The sequence below is a fragment of the Daktulosphaira vitifoliae genome, unplaced genomic scaffold, assembly GCF_025091365.1.
Source record: "Daktulosphaira vitifoliae isolate Bord-2020 unplaced genomic scaffold, ASM2509136v1 Scaffold_2, whole genome shotgun sequence".
In the NCBI taxonomy this organism is placed as follows: Eukaryota; Metazoa; Arthropoda; class Insecta; order Hemiptera; family Phylloxeridae; genus Daktulosphaira; species Daktulosphaira vitifoliae.
In genome coordinates, this window is record NW_026099573.1 from 41,980,746 (window position 1) to 41,994,627 (window position 13,882).

Here is a 13,882-nt window from a genome sequence, read left to right on the forward strand (position 1 = left end):
TCGCATCAAAGCTAAAAAATAAGTAAATAAATAAACAAATCATGGTAAAAAAATACCTTCTAAGCTTCGCATCGAAGCTAAAATATGGGTAAAGAAAAATGAATTTAGATCCTCCAAAAATTTTATTCTTATTGCACTTACGATCTTAGTTCATTTTATATTATAATTTTAAACAAATATATTTATATTATTTTTAAAGTATAATTGTTAAAAATTTGCCATCTAATTTTAATTTTTAAACGTGTTAGTCAAGAATTAATGTTCAATTACACAGTTGAATTGATGACAACTACTGCCACCCCCTTATAAAATCTTGAATACGGTATTAGCCACCATAAATCTTAACCATTATTTGATTTCTAAATTTTTGTGAAATTATTATTTTACGAGAATATTTCTTAAGAAAATAAGCATCAGTATTGTATGAATACATGAGCGTATATGTATATAAGAAGCTTACAGAAATACGTTTTATGGTATAGCATCTTATCCCGCTCTTATCATGCTTAATATGCAAAACAAAAGGGAAAAATATATATATATTTCATTGTTTTTTATAATAAAACTTACACAATAGATAAAATAAAACGATTTTTGTTTATGTATTAACATTTTGAAAACCTTTAAGACTATCAAATTTACAAAACATTGTGTTACTTTTTGTAATCACTTAAAAAGGTACGATTGAATCATATATGACAAATAGTATTCAACTACTATGCTTTCAAAATATTAATATTCTTGAGATGCAAATAAGAGTATAAGTTTAAGTGATGGACAAAAGACCTGTTGCTACTAACTTTAGTATACATTCACTGATCAGGCGCGCTTTCGTCTCTCCAATTGGTACGTATGTATAAAATGAATCCTCTCTATAATCGGGCTCGAGATCTCTGTTACCATTAGCTGATGTCGGCAGCAAATACTTCATCAATTACTATCCAAAAGTTATATTAATTTTGTAATTTTTAACTTTGATTAAATTAATTATTAACCGATTATTAAAAGGAATAACTAGGTAAGATTAACATTTTAATATATTTTTATTTGTAGACAATATTAAACATTTTTTTTCTATTTTAAAATCTGTAAATAATTATCTGTTAAATAAGTGAGTTATTAAAATTAATTAACAAAGTATTTTTTTATTCAAAGAATATAATTGCTTATAAATTAATGATATGTAAAGAAGTTATTAAACGTTTTTTTTTGTTTTCTCTAAGAAAGAGTTGATAAATTTTAATTTTTAAATACAATAATATATATATATATATATAAATGATATTGATTTTTATTGTTTCTTTTAAGTATATGATTTTATCTATTTAGCAATCGTGAAATATTTTTTATGAGGTTATATTCATCCCTTATTCCTTATTACTTTTCAACTTTATTTTGTTTAATGACAACATGCATATTTGTGTAGCTTATAGTATAGATATAGTAAATTATAGTTTTTCAGAAGTTGTTATTAATATAATAATGTAATGACTTAAGATGAGGTGAAAGTGCAGCTAATTTTATAATTAAATAATTCTCGGCTTCACTCCTCTTTTCTCCAAGGTACAAAAATGTTAATAAATTCTGAAATATTGGTCCAATAGTTATTAATGGTCAGTTATTTTCTTAAATTAATGAAATCATTCTCCAATAAATAACCTCATTAATAATGTATGTTCCTTTTTGTCAAATAAAGTTGACATCCTTATAAGCTATAAGGTATGAACATAATAATATTTAATGATTGATAAATAGTGAGAAACATTGAACTAAAAGAAACTAAAATTGGTTATAAAATTATTTTTACTAAAAATCTGTTAGAACATTCAATTTTAGTTGATATTGTATATATATTATAACATTAATATTTTTGAGTAAAATTTATTATAAGTATATAGAAAAATTTAACAATTTTTTCTAAATTATATTAAAAGTAACTTTACGTAAAAGTGCGCCACTTTTTTTTTTATTGCAACTGGTAGTTACAAACATTTTTTTTTTAGTTAGACAAACTATAAAAAAATAATATTAAGTATTAATAGTGGATTTTAACTTTATTTAATGAGTAATGAACAGAGTTAAAATGAATAATATAGCCGTACTCTTACCCCATTGATGGTAAAGTCCAGTTAAAATTATGTAAGTTTTAACCAGCAAATAAATAAATAATCGATTCAATAAATTTTTTATTCAAAATAACAAAATTATGACAAGTTTATTGAATGTAGTCATTTTCCAATTTAATATAATAATATTAAATATGAGTGAAAAAAACAAATTAGCCATTTAGTAATATTTTTTTCCAAAAATATATTTTTAATAAACTAAATTGAAATAAAAATTATTAGATCAATTCAAATTTAATAAAATAACGTATAAACTTCAAAATAAATGTAAAATGTATTTGTTTAGGGCAACGATTAAATTTTACCACAAATCAAAATTATTTTTTTTAAATTTCAAACTAAAATTTGAGTGCAAAAATAAAATTAGTCATTATCAATATTGATTAAAAAATATATAATACATGCGATCAAAAAAATTCATGTTTTATAAAGTTAAAATAGTGTAATTAAAGAATAAAATGTAAAATAAAAGTATGAACAATTTTTATAATCTATATATTGTATAGATTGAATACATTATTAATGTATATAATTTTAGTTTGATGATTTTGTAAAGACTTAAAATAAAAATTCAAAGATTTGATATTCATCAAACATTTGTTCATAACTATTAAATTATTTATTTTAATATTGAACTAATATTCTAGTTTACTTTATGTGTTTTATATTGTAATAATGAATAAAATAAACATAAGAAGTGTTAATGTTTTAATCGCAGCTTTGAATACAAATCTTAATTACTCCAAGAACATTAAATGGTTTTTATACATGTGGTGTATTTAAACTCCAATGTATATGTAAATGCGAATGGATTCCTAATTATTGCATTTATTTTTTAAACGACATTCCAAACAACATAATTTAGCATTATATGTATTAATTGCTTTTAAAAAACTCAACTCATATTTATTTTTTAAACTTAAATGAAAATTTTGTATAAAATTAAATAGTTTTTCTTTTAGCTTCAACGTAAAGCTGCGAGAGTATTAATTTTCCCATTATGTATTTAATTTCATTTTTTTATATTAATGTTTCTTAATATCATCAAAATAGAAAGATCCACAAAAGATTTATTATATTACACTTCAGTTACAATTTTTTATATTAATTATCAAGTTCATTTTAAATTTTAAATAAATTATCATAAAATATTATACGTATATAAAATTTACGAAGCTTTAATAATACATTATAATATATACTATAAATTATTTGTTATAAATCATTATACAAATATTTAAATATTTATTAGTGTACACAGGATTGAATTAAACAATTCGTAGGCCTTCTTAGGCACTAATTAATAACAATTTTCTGCATCACACAAAATTCAGGTTATGACAACATATTTTTCTAAAAAAGTAATTATTAAAAAATACTAAATAATTATATTTTTTTGTTAATTGATTTCATCAGTCATCATAATTACGCTGTAAATTAATAATCTTGTATTATAATAAAATAAATAAAACGGTATTCTTAAGTAATATGGCCTACTAGTGTATGTAAATGTTAAACATGAAACAACAAAAATACGGCGAAATCACTGTAATACTTAGTTATTTTTTATAATTACCTAATTATCCCCAAAATTATAACATCGATAATAACACATTACAAAGTTTTCAAGTCAATTAATAAAATTCTCTACTAATGGTATGTTCAGAATAACTTAAAAAAATGTATAAAAGTATGTAATTCTGTGCTCTAATCACGATGTAATATAAAAAATATGATGTAAATTATTGATAAAGAAATTATTAAAAAAATAATAATTTTCGTTTATTCCCATATTTATGTTAGTTTGAGTTTTATTTACTATACTAATGAAATTAAATTGTTCGTTAGGTTATTTATTAAATTACTGATATTAACATATAGAAAAATAAAACTGTTTTAATAATATAATACATCGTGAAAACTGTTTGGAATTGTTGTATTAAACTCCTTTGAGAATTTAATTCTTCACCTAATGATCCTCAGTAAAACATTCCATAAAGTTTATCCACGTTTTTTGTTATTTTCTATCCCCAAATTCGATTTTATCTACATACAGTCAGTTTAATAAAGCGAATAGCACTTCATGTGAGATTAAGTCAAACAGGTGTGTTCTATAATTTAATTTTTTTTATGCCTATAAAGATAAATACTATATTACTTCAACGATGTTTACGTGAGTTGGTTATTTCCAGGAAAGTGTACTAAAACTAGAATATAAGGTTGATGTTAAGTGCAACTAAGTGGGTAAACTATGTTATTACATTGATATAAATAGGACAATGTATATTTCGGTGTGTTAGAGAATACTGTTCGACAGTCAAATGTACAAATAGATATAATCCACGTGAAGTAAGGTGAATTGGTAAAAAGCTGCTCGATAAGTTTCTATTAATACATTTTAATACTAGAATGCATATGCTGTTATCACTTTATTCAAGCAAATGCAAAAGCAACTCTCCTAAGTGAGACTTAAATAGCCAGTAATGCACACAGCATAGTGTAGCAATTTATAAACAATTTTTTCAATCACCAGTAAATAATTGTTATTTTTTTTCTAATAAAAATGTATAATTATTATTTATTATTATCATTAAATCATTATTCATTATTAGTGAATCATTATTAGTCAATTATTGTATTACCTATTATTATAATTAGATTTTTCTGTACAAAATAAGAAATATTGTAATCTTTTTGTTCATAATGTATGTAAAAATCCAGCACAGTGGGATAGTGGCATAGTTGGGATAAGTATAAATGATAAATAACAATGATAAATACCATTATTAAAAAACAAATCTTTGAAGCGAATTTGTTAAATTTCACCAAAATATTATATGATTATAAATTATTTACTTATTTGAAAAGAAAGTTTTATTTTTTACTTTGATGTATAATTTTTTATAGAAAAATAATCAACAGATAAAATATATATTTTAAATGTTATAGTACATTTCATAAGTTTTAATTTGATAAAGGATAAAAGTTTTCAAACCTTCCGGGATATTTTCAAATATAAAGAACAAAAAAAAATTTATATGTGCAAGTGGTTACTTTTATCCTTTCAAGCCTTCCTGTAATTAGGTTTTTCATTGAATATTCACAAAGAGAATATCAAAAAGAAAGCTCGTTTTCTTTAATATTCTCTATTAAAATTTCATTTGAATCAGTGTAATTTAGAAATAATTTTAACAAAATGAAAAAATAAGACGAATTTTAACAAAAATTTAGCGATTTTTGTCTTTTAAGTTAAATCTGGATCGACATATACAAACTTCCTTAATTAAAAAAAGTATTTTATAGTTATACAATAAGTTTATATTAATAGTTAATATTTACCTAACTCAATCATTCTGCCTATTAAAATCTATATGTCTTGTGCTATTACTAGTGATAATACTCAATTTTTATTAACATACCATTATGCTAAAAGGTTCCTAACACCATGTGCTGAAATTAATTCAGTTGTTTTTACTTGTATCATATTAAGTTTAAATAATTTATTATTTTTTGTAATATTAAAAAAAATCAAGTTTAAAAGCTCAAGTTCTTATTTACATTATATATACTATATGTTAGTAGAAGAGAACGACAAATTAGATTTTGTTTCACAGTAACATAAGATTTAATTCGTTGACAAATTATTGATAATAATAAAAAATTATAATACCAATAATTGTTTTTGTCTAATATTATATTTAGGTTTCAATATGTCAGATGTCCCGAAACATTTTTAAAAATTAAAAATAATGTATTTTTGTATTTTGACAACTAATATTACTTAGTAGAAAAATCGTCGGACATCATTTTTTTTTTTTTAATATTGTATATTTATATCATATTAAAAAAATTTAATATGATATATGTTAAAATAGGGAGACATTAAAAAAATTTATCAAAAATTAAGTTAAAAACATTTTTTTCATTAGATATCCAATAATATCATACCAAAAACATCCTATTATCTTTAGTTTATTCTGTTGTAGTTGAATTATGATCATTTTCAATTTTGAAAATATCATTTTTATGGTCTTGCAATTTTGAGATATATTTTAATTTCTAAAATAGAGTTTTTTTTTGCATTAATCATTATAATTGGTCTAGTGAGAGCTGAGAATTTCCATAATTAACATAAAAACAATTCAAAACATGACATAACCAATTCTTTCTCAGCTTCATAGAAAAGCTAAAATTGTCTTTAGAATTTTTTCACAAATTAATGATGTATTTTTATGTTAAAATTTTATTTGCATAATAGCTTTGTATTTTGGTTATAATGGTTGGAAATGGCTGTAGAAGTAATGTCATAGCGTTAGCTGTGTGCATATCAATCGTTGCAACAACAATAACGTGTCACTCTGCTATAGTATCAGAAACATCAGCAGCATCATCTTTGGAGACCGTAGCTCGACCAACTAGACCTAAGACATTTGGTTCACCAGGAGAACTACGAACTTATTTAGACCAGCTTGGGCAGTATTTATCCGTTGTTTCAAGGCCTAGGTACATAGTGCAAGCTAATTTTAAACTCATTTTAAATATCCTATTTGAAATCATTCTCTTCAATAATTATCATACTATCATTTAGATCCCACAGATAAAATATAAATATATATCATTGTCGTCGTACAAGAAATGACTACGTATATTTTATAATTAATAATAATATTTTATATTAAGATTATTTTATTCTTTTTAAAAGTTTTTGTACTTTTTTTAAATATTTAAAAAAAAGTAAAAAAACAAAATCATTAAGTCATTTTTTACACGTCGGCAATTGTATAAGTATATATAAATATATATTGTACATGTATTGTTACAAAATATATAGCTGAATAAACAGTTTTTAACTGTAAGTAAAAATAATACTTAATAAGGATCTTAGTTTGGGTTTGAATTTTTGTTTTAAATTATTGCATCAATCCTTTCAATTTTTATATACGTTTGCTATAAAAGAAACAATTACTTTACAATTTCTCCGTAAAAATTACATTACTAAATGATTAAAAATCAATTTCATAGTATATTTATTTGCTATAATAAATATGTATTCATATTACACACTTATAAATCATGCAACTTGCATCAGGGTATTAATAAGGAAACAAAAGTTCATTTTGCTTTTTGAATAATCCACCAGTTTCTTATAATCAAACACTATCTACAGACTTGCATTGAAGCAATTCTTATGATAGTGTTTTTAATCACTGTCAGATATTATTTACACAAATTTTATTTATGATAGTCATTATAAAATGATATCTCGTAAATAGAATAATATGAGCTATTTTCACCCTAAAAAACTTTTGCACGGGTAATATATTCAAAATATCTTCTTAAATTTACAAGTACAAATATCCAAAAATGACTAAATTTAAAAATAATTATACAGTTAAAATTATTTAACAATAAAATTATGATTTCTTTTTAATTTGAGAGCAGGTTTGGTAAAAGAAAACAGCCAATTACTCCAAATAAATATTTCACTATCACAGATCAGCAATATGGATCCTTGGATCGAGAGTATAATGGTGAACAAGAACCTTCCATTCTAACATCGATCCGTAATGCTAAAGATTTATATCAGTTGATTTTTGGACCTAAGAACTATGCTTATAGTTATCCATTGCGTCAACAGTTACAACAATACTATTATGGCGATTCCCAAAATTCACCTAATACTATTATAGATCCAAAATCAGTTTCAATGGTCGGTAATGGATTTAAATAATAATATAGTGATAATTGTTAAGAAATCGCAACACTAAAAATTGAAAGAAATCTTAATAGATAGTAATTCATTGGAACTCCGCGTATTTTTTTAGGTTAAATTTAAATTTTATTTAAGCACTAAACGCAAAAATTACAAATGACACCAATTTTTAAATGTCTGTATAATTGTATTGAAATACATTTTGAAGAAAAATTAATTAAAGCACCACTATCAATATTAATTTACAATTAAATAATTAATATTATCGAGATATATCCTACAATTTTATTTATAGTTCACTAATTAAGTAAAATTCTTATATCTTCCAAGCATTAAATTATATTATTGACCATTATGCATGTTAATATTGATACCATATAATTCAAAATTAATTGTACTATTAACTTTTGTTGTAATTCATTGTACATGTTATAAAACAATAAAAAAATTTCAAAATTTTGAGTAAAGTTTTACTTAATACCTTTTTATTTTTATTTTAATTTATTCATTAATCTTAATTTTTACTTTGTGTTAATGGTAAATGATTGTTTTTTTCTATACTTCAGAAAAATCAGTTTTTCTTTTATTAAAACTTTATAAATATTGGTAATTTATATAATTGTTCAAATTAATTATGTCATATTCAGTTTTAGTTTTATTATAAATATTTCACTGAAATAATTTAAATATAAAATTATAAGGTTTATCAATATGAAACTTAACCCGAATAGGCGCTATTTGAACAAAATATTTGAGGATACAACTTAATTGTTCTCCTCCTTAAAATTTTTCCTATTAATATTAATTTATAAATTTCATAATTATTGGGGCTGCAACAGAGTTAGTAGTTTTGAATGTCATTAAAGTTTACACGGTAGAGTTTCCTACATAATTTTAAAGATAAATAGGCAGTTAAACAAGATTTTTTACTTGATCACTAGCATCATTTATAATACTACTTAGAAAGTTGATCTATTGAAATATTAAAATATAACCTCTTAATGATTTATGATTCTTTTTCGTCTACTGAATAATTTAATACCCGTTGACAAAAGTATTTTAGCCCTTTATAGTGCCGATTTCATAGGCTGATGTGTGATATCCCACACAACGCCAAGTTAAATCAAGTCATTATTTGTCGGTTTTTTTTAATATACTGTGGTCTTTTTTTCTTATTATTTATTTTTGTTCGTATATATATCAGCAACATTCGACAAAATTTACTCCACTACATTCCTCTCCTAAAAATCACGCCTAGGATATCCCCTGTCCATATGTTCAAATTACTTATAACAAATATTTCTTGTCTAAATACTATAGATATGTAAGGTTTAGCTAATGTTATCATTGTTTTATAATTGGTGTGTCAGATATATCAATTGAGCACATTATTGTAATTTCAAGAAATTTATATTTATTACTAAAATTAATAAAATTAAAATATATACGATAGATATCAATTATTTTAACAGAATCTAAAATGTAACATATCTTTCGATAACAATACTAATATCGTATTTATTATATAACTGTGATACTTTTCACACCCTAAAATCATTATAACCTCATTTATGTAATATTGTGTACAATATTTGGTTAATATTTGAGATTAATTGATACATTAATTACGTTGTAGCTATTCATTTTCACTAGCGGTTTAAATAATTCAAGACTAATTTAAAAAAGTTTTATGAGAATAATTTTTGCTTAATCTCATAGAATATCTCTTTATTAATTATGAAATAATGAAATAATCAATAACTATACTATACTAAACATATAGATTTACAATTAATATAAATTTTTAAGTCTGGTATTATTTCTAAAGTCTGTAATTAGTCCATGCATATAAATGGATTCGAGTTAACTTATTATAAATATTTATTCTATTGTCATGATTACTCTCGAGTCATAATATGCTCATTTACAAATAGTTATCATAATATGTTAAAATTGTACTGTATAGTATAACTTTTAGTATTGTTTCACAAATTTAATTATAACCAAGCGCTTCTAAATATCATAATGAAATATTTAATATACTATAAATTACTACGAGAATAATTCTCGTTATTCAAATATTGCAAAGACAATACTAACAGTTGGACTCGTACATTTAGTTATTAACCGTTACACTTAGAGCCGAATCTTAGAGGGATTGGCATACCTCCTTTCCTAATATGTAATGGTTCGTTGATATTAAAATTTAGCTTAAAAACAATTGAACACCTAAGGCATAAGCGAAAATTTATCAACATTTTAGAGGGGTCTAGAATTTCTAACCGTAGCCGTTTGCGAATACATTCTACCTTTCATGATACTTATAAGATTTAAATATGATTAAGAAAGTTTTCCGTTTTCAGTACAATTAAGTCGATGCTAGAAGTACTAGACAAAATATATAAAATAAAGATAACAGAAAAAACACGCGAAAGGTGCGTAGACAGCTTAGGTCTAAGTAAACACATGGTAGATTCTATAGTGAAAGGGGGCACTACGTTTAGTTATGTTCCATGAAAATATTAAGAATTTTATTTTTGGGTTATACTTTGAGATTATAAGAAGAAAGTCGTAATATTCGACAAATATATATAAATCGATTATAAATAAACAGTGACAACCGGAAGTGTTTAAAGACCAGAAGACAGTTCGCGCTTTTTATGTTTCTATATTTGTCTTCTACTACAAAAAGCTAATCTTAGGTAACTGTTATCAAGTATACTTCTAGATAAACTGAAATCACTAAGTAGTTTCATCGTGACAATATAAAAGCGGCGGTAATGTTACAACGAAGTGTTTAAAATGTAACTTATTTTATAGCTAATTAACTTAACAGTAAAAAAAAATTATTTTGTTATATTCAAAATACAAAAAAAATTTAAAATAAGTTTTCCTAGCACTTGATAATAAAATTCCTATAAGAGAATGAATTAAAATTTCATTACTTAAATTATTAAACCAACCCAGTAACAATTTCTTATTTCAATATTTATTGAAATAAATTAAAGAAGAATATTGCAATCTGATGTCATCAAATAATGACATCGAAAATGTAATGCACTACACACGAGTTGATGAATTGGACGTTTTGCATATTATGCTCTAGTAGAAATTCGAGTTCATAGTGGGTTCATTTAACATAGTAACAATAGTGTTGAATTTAGTTCAAAACCTATTCTTAACATGGTTCAAAATATGATTTGAACACGAATTTAAACATGGGGTGAACCAAGATCTACAAAAGTACAGTAAGTGTTCATAGATCGTTATTAGGTTCAGCTATAAAAAGCTAGATAACAGTTAAATAGTCATTTTTTTAAATAGTTCATTTGCATACCAGCATGCTTTACGACAGTTCATTAATCGTTCATGAACGTCCATTAGTTCATTAACAGTTAAGGATTTTTAAAGTTAATTTATAGATATTGTAAATACTAAAATTTTTTAATTCTGAAGTACAATGTATCACATGTATAGAAAAAATATATTTTGTACAGATGATACATATATATATATATATAAAGTGAAATAACCTCGAATTTTAGGTTTATTGTATTTTATATTAACAAATTAGTCATTATTAAATGATAATTAGTAAACAATCCATACATACAATTTGATTAAAATTAATAATAATAGATAATTTTAAATAATAATAATGTTAGCGAAATGAAAATTTATTAATTGTTTTATAAAAAAAAAGGAATTTTATTGCTGTGGTACTTTTATATTATTATTGTCAAAATGTTTTAAAATATTGGCTATTATATGATTTTTCATGATAAGGTATTATTATTTGGTCAGACATAGCATCTAAAAAATAAATAATAAATACTGATCAAGTTCCACGTACCTTATCATCTACCACCCCCTTTCGCCGCTTGACTTATGACAGTCATAGTAGTGGTGTCCGACACTATCGGCTCCTATATTATTATGTACGTATACGTGTTTGAGGTTATATCGTTGAGCCTGATGACTCGTGGCCAGTGATCTGGCATAGTTTTTGTTGGTTTTGTGTTGGTCTATATAGGCCAAACACCAAACGTATATTTTATTGAATACTCGTAAATCAGTGATGTTTCTCTGTTTTTCGGTCAATTAGTGAGTACTGTCACCTTAAAAAAATCGTGACACGCGTGATTGTTGTCGGCTGAGAAGGATGCTTGTTGTGGAGCATTCAAAGGATTGCGATAACACGCGGCCGGTGCCAGTGTCAGATGGCTAGGTTATGTTATTCTTTTCTTTATGTAAATGTTCTTACTATATGTAATTGTTTGATTTGTATATGGGTAATAAAATAATGTCCTTAGTTAAAATCTAATAAATTGTCTTCAGTTTATTATTTGAGTGTCAAGTAAGCACCCAACCCGTCATTTATATCAAGTTAATTAACTTTACGTTTAAGTAAAGAGTTGAAGGTCCCTCGGGGAAACTAGAAATCATTACTTTATTTTTACAAAGCCACATTAAGCCAGTAAATATAATCGTATAGAATATATAGGGGTTTCCTTTAAATTTAAGGAAGAGTTCTTATTGTTAGTAACAATTGATTTTATTTACTTATTGAACATGTAGTACTACAGATAGATGGAGTACAGTTAAAATGTTTTGTATAAAAACAGGGGCGATTTCATTGAAGTATGTGAGGATGTCTTTCCTCTCCCCAATATTTATAAGTAGTCGGCATATTTAGAATTAATCGTGAAATTTTATATTCTTGAAAGTATTAAAATTGGCAAAATTCACTTCATACCCTCCTAAAATTTACAAATTAGGATCGCTCCTGTATAGAATATAGGTTGCAACATCTTCTTCATTTTTTTTTTTATTCAATGATTTTTTAATTGCTATTTATAAAAGAATAAAAATTCTGGTTGCACTATGTTAAAACCATTATTTTTTTCACAGCAGTGACAACGAGAAGTCTCTTTGAGTTTTACACCAGCAATATACATATTGTTTGAAACAATATGACGTGTTTAATAATATCATTTTCATCAACATAACGTGATCTGTACGCATGACATCCCAAAATCATTCAAATATTCTATAATAGATATTTAAAACTTACAATTTTATTGTATTTATAATTTTATACTGATGATTTTTTTAGCTTCGATGCGAAGCGGAGAAGGTATTAATTTTACTATGTTTTTTTTTTTTTTTTTTTATGTCTGTTGCCACTTTTTCTCAGCTCTCACTGGACCGATTTCTTTCAAAAATACGTCAAAAGATCACAAATCGTATCTAGTTGAAGACATTACCCTTAAAAATTGAAAAAAATTCCCTCGTTCCCCGCAAATGGGGGAAATATCCAAAAAAATTACAAATTTAAAAATCGCTAATTTTCGAAATTTTTTCACTTTTTTTTCTTAAAACTTCCATAACTTTTTGAAAAATCAACAAATCAACATAATTTTTTTTTATACTAAAACCTTAGATATTTACCTTTCATTTGATATCATTTTTTTGAAAATCTATCACTTAACCTGCTCATTGGGGGGGATTTAAAATGGCAACTTTTTTACAAAAATTAATTTTTTCAACTTAATTTTTGAAAATGTTCCGGAAAGACTGCGTCCTTTAAACATATATCAAATTAAAGCTTATTTTATGTACTACAAAATGAAAAAAAAAAATTTGTCCCGACACTTTTTTTTCTACATTTAAACGGCTGCCGTAGTTAAAAAAACACTATTTTTGTGTTAAAATTTTCGATTTTCGATTTTAAATTTTCAACTTAAAAATGCTATAACTTTTTGAAAAATGTATATATCAGCACAAATTTTTTTTTTCTAAATACATTATAAGTACATCTTTCATTTGACATACTTTTTATTAAAATTGGACAATTTCCCCTTATATAGGGGGCGTCCAAAACTTGAAATATTGTAAAAAACATAGATCTTTTTCAACTTAATTTTTGAAAATGTTCCGGAAATACTGTGTCCTTTAAACAAATATCAAATTAAAGCTTATTTTATGTAATATAAAATGAAAAAAAAAAATTTGTCCCGACGACCTATCTTCTATGCGCAAA

At 24.1% G+C, this 13,882-nt stretch overlaps 1 protein-coding gene across 1 annotated transcript; it reads left to right on the plus strand.

The window, feature by feature from the left end:
• Nucleotides 1-868: 868 nt before the first annotated feature.
• On the plus strand, nucleotides 869-8,183 carry LOC126899371 (uncharacterized). Its single transcript, XM_050674249.1, has 3 exons — nucleotides 869-1,018; nucleotides 6,385-6,629; nucleotides 7,569-8,183. The coding sequence occupies exons 2-3, from the start codon at nucleotides 6,403-6,405 to the stop codon at nucleotides 7,855-7,857; spliced, it is 516 nt and encodes a 171-aa protein (XP_050530206.1). The 5' UTR covers nucleotides 869-1,018; nucleotides 6,385-6,402; the 3' UTR covers nucleotides 7,858-8,183.
• The last annotated feature ends 5,699 nt before the right edge of the window (nucleotides 8,184-13,882 follow it).

What these genes read in the sequence shown, in the direction of transcription:
- LOC126899371 (XM_050674249.1), top strand. Translation starts at nt 6,403, where the DNA reads ATGGTTGGAAATGGCTGTAGAAGTAATGTCATAGCGTTAGCTGTGTGC. An exon ending in TCCGTTGTTTCAAGGCCTAG is followed by an intron (nt 6,630 to 7,568) that starts GTACATAGTGCA and finishes ATTTGAGAGCAG; the next exon opens with GTTTGGTAAAAGAAAACAGC.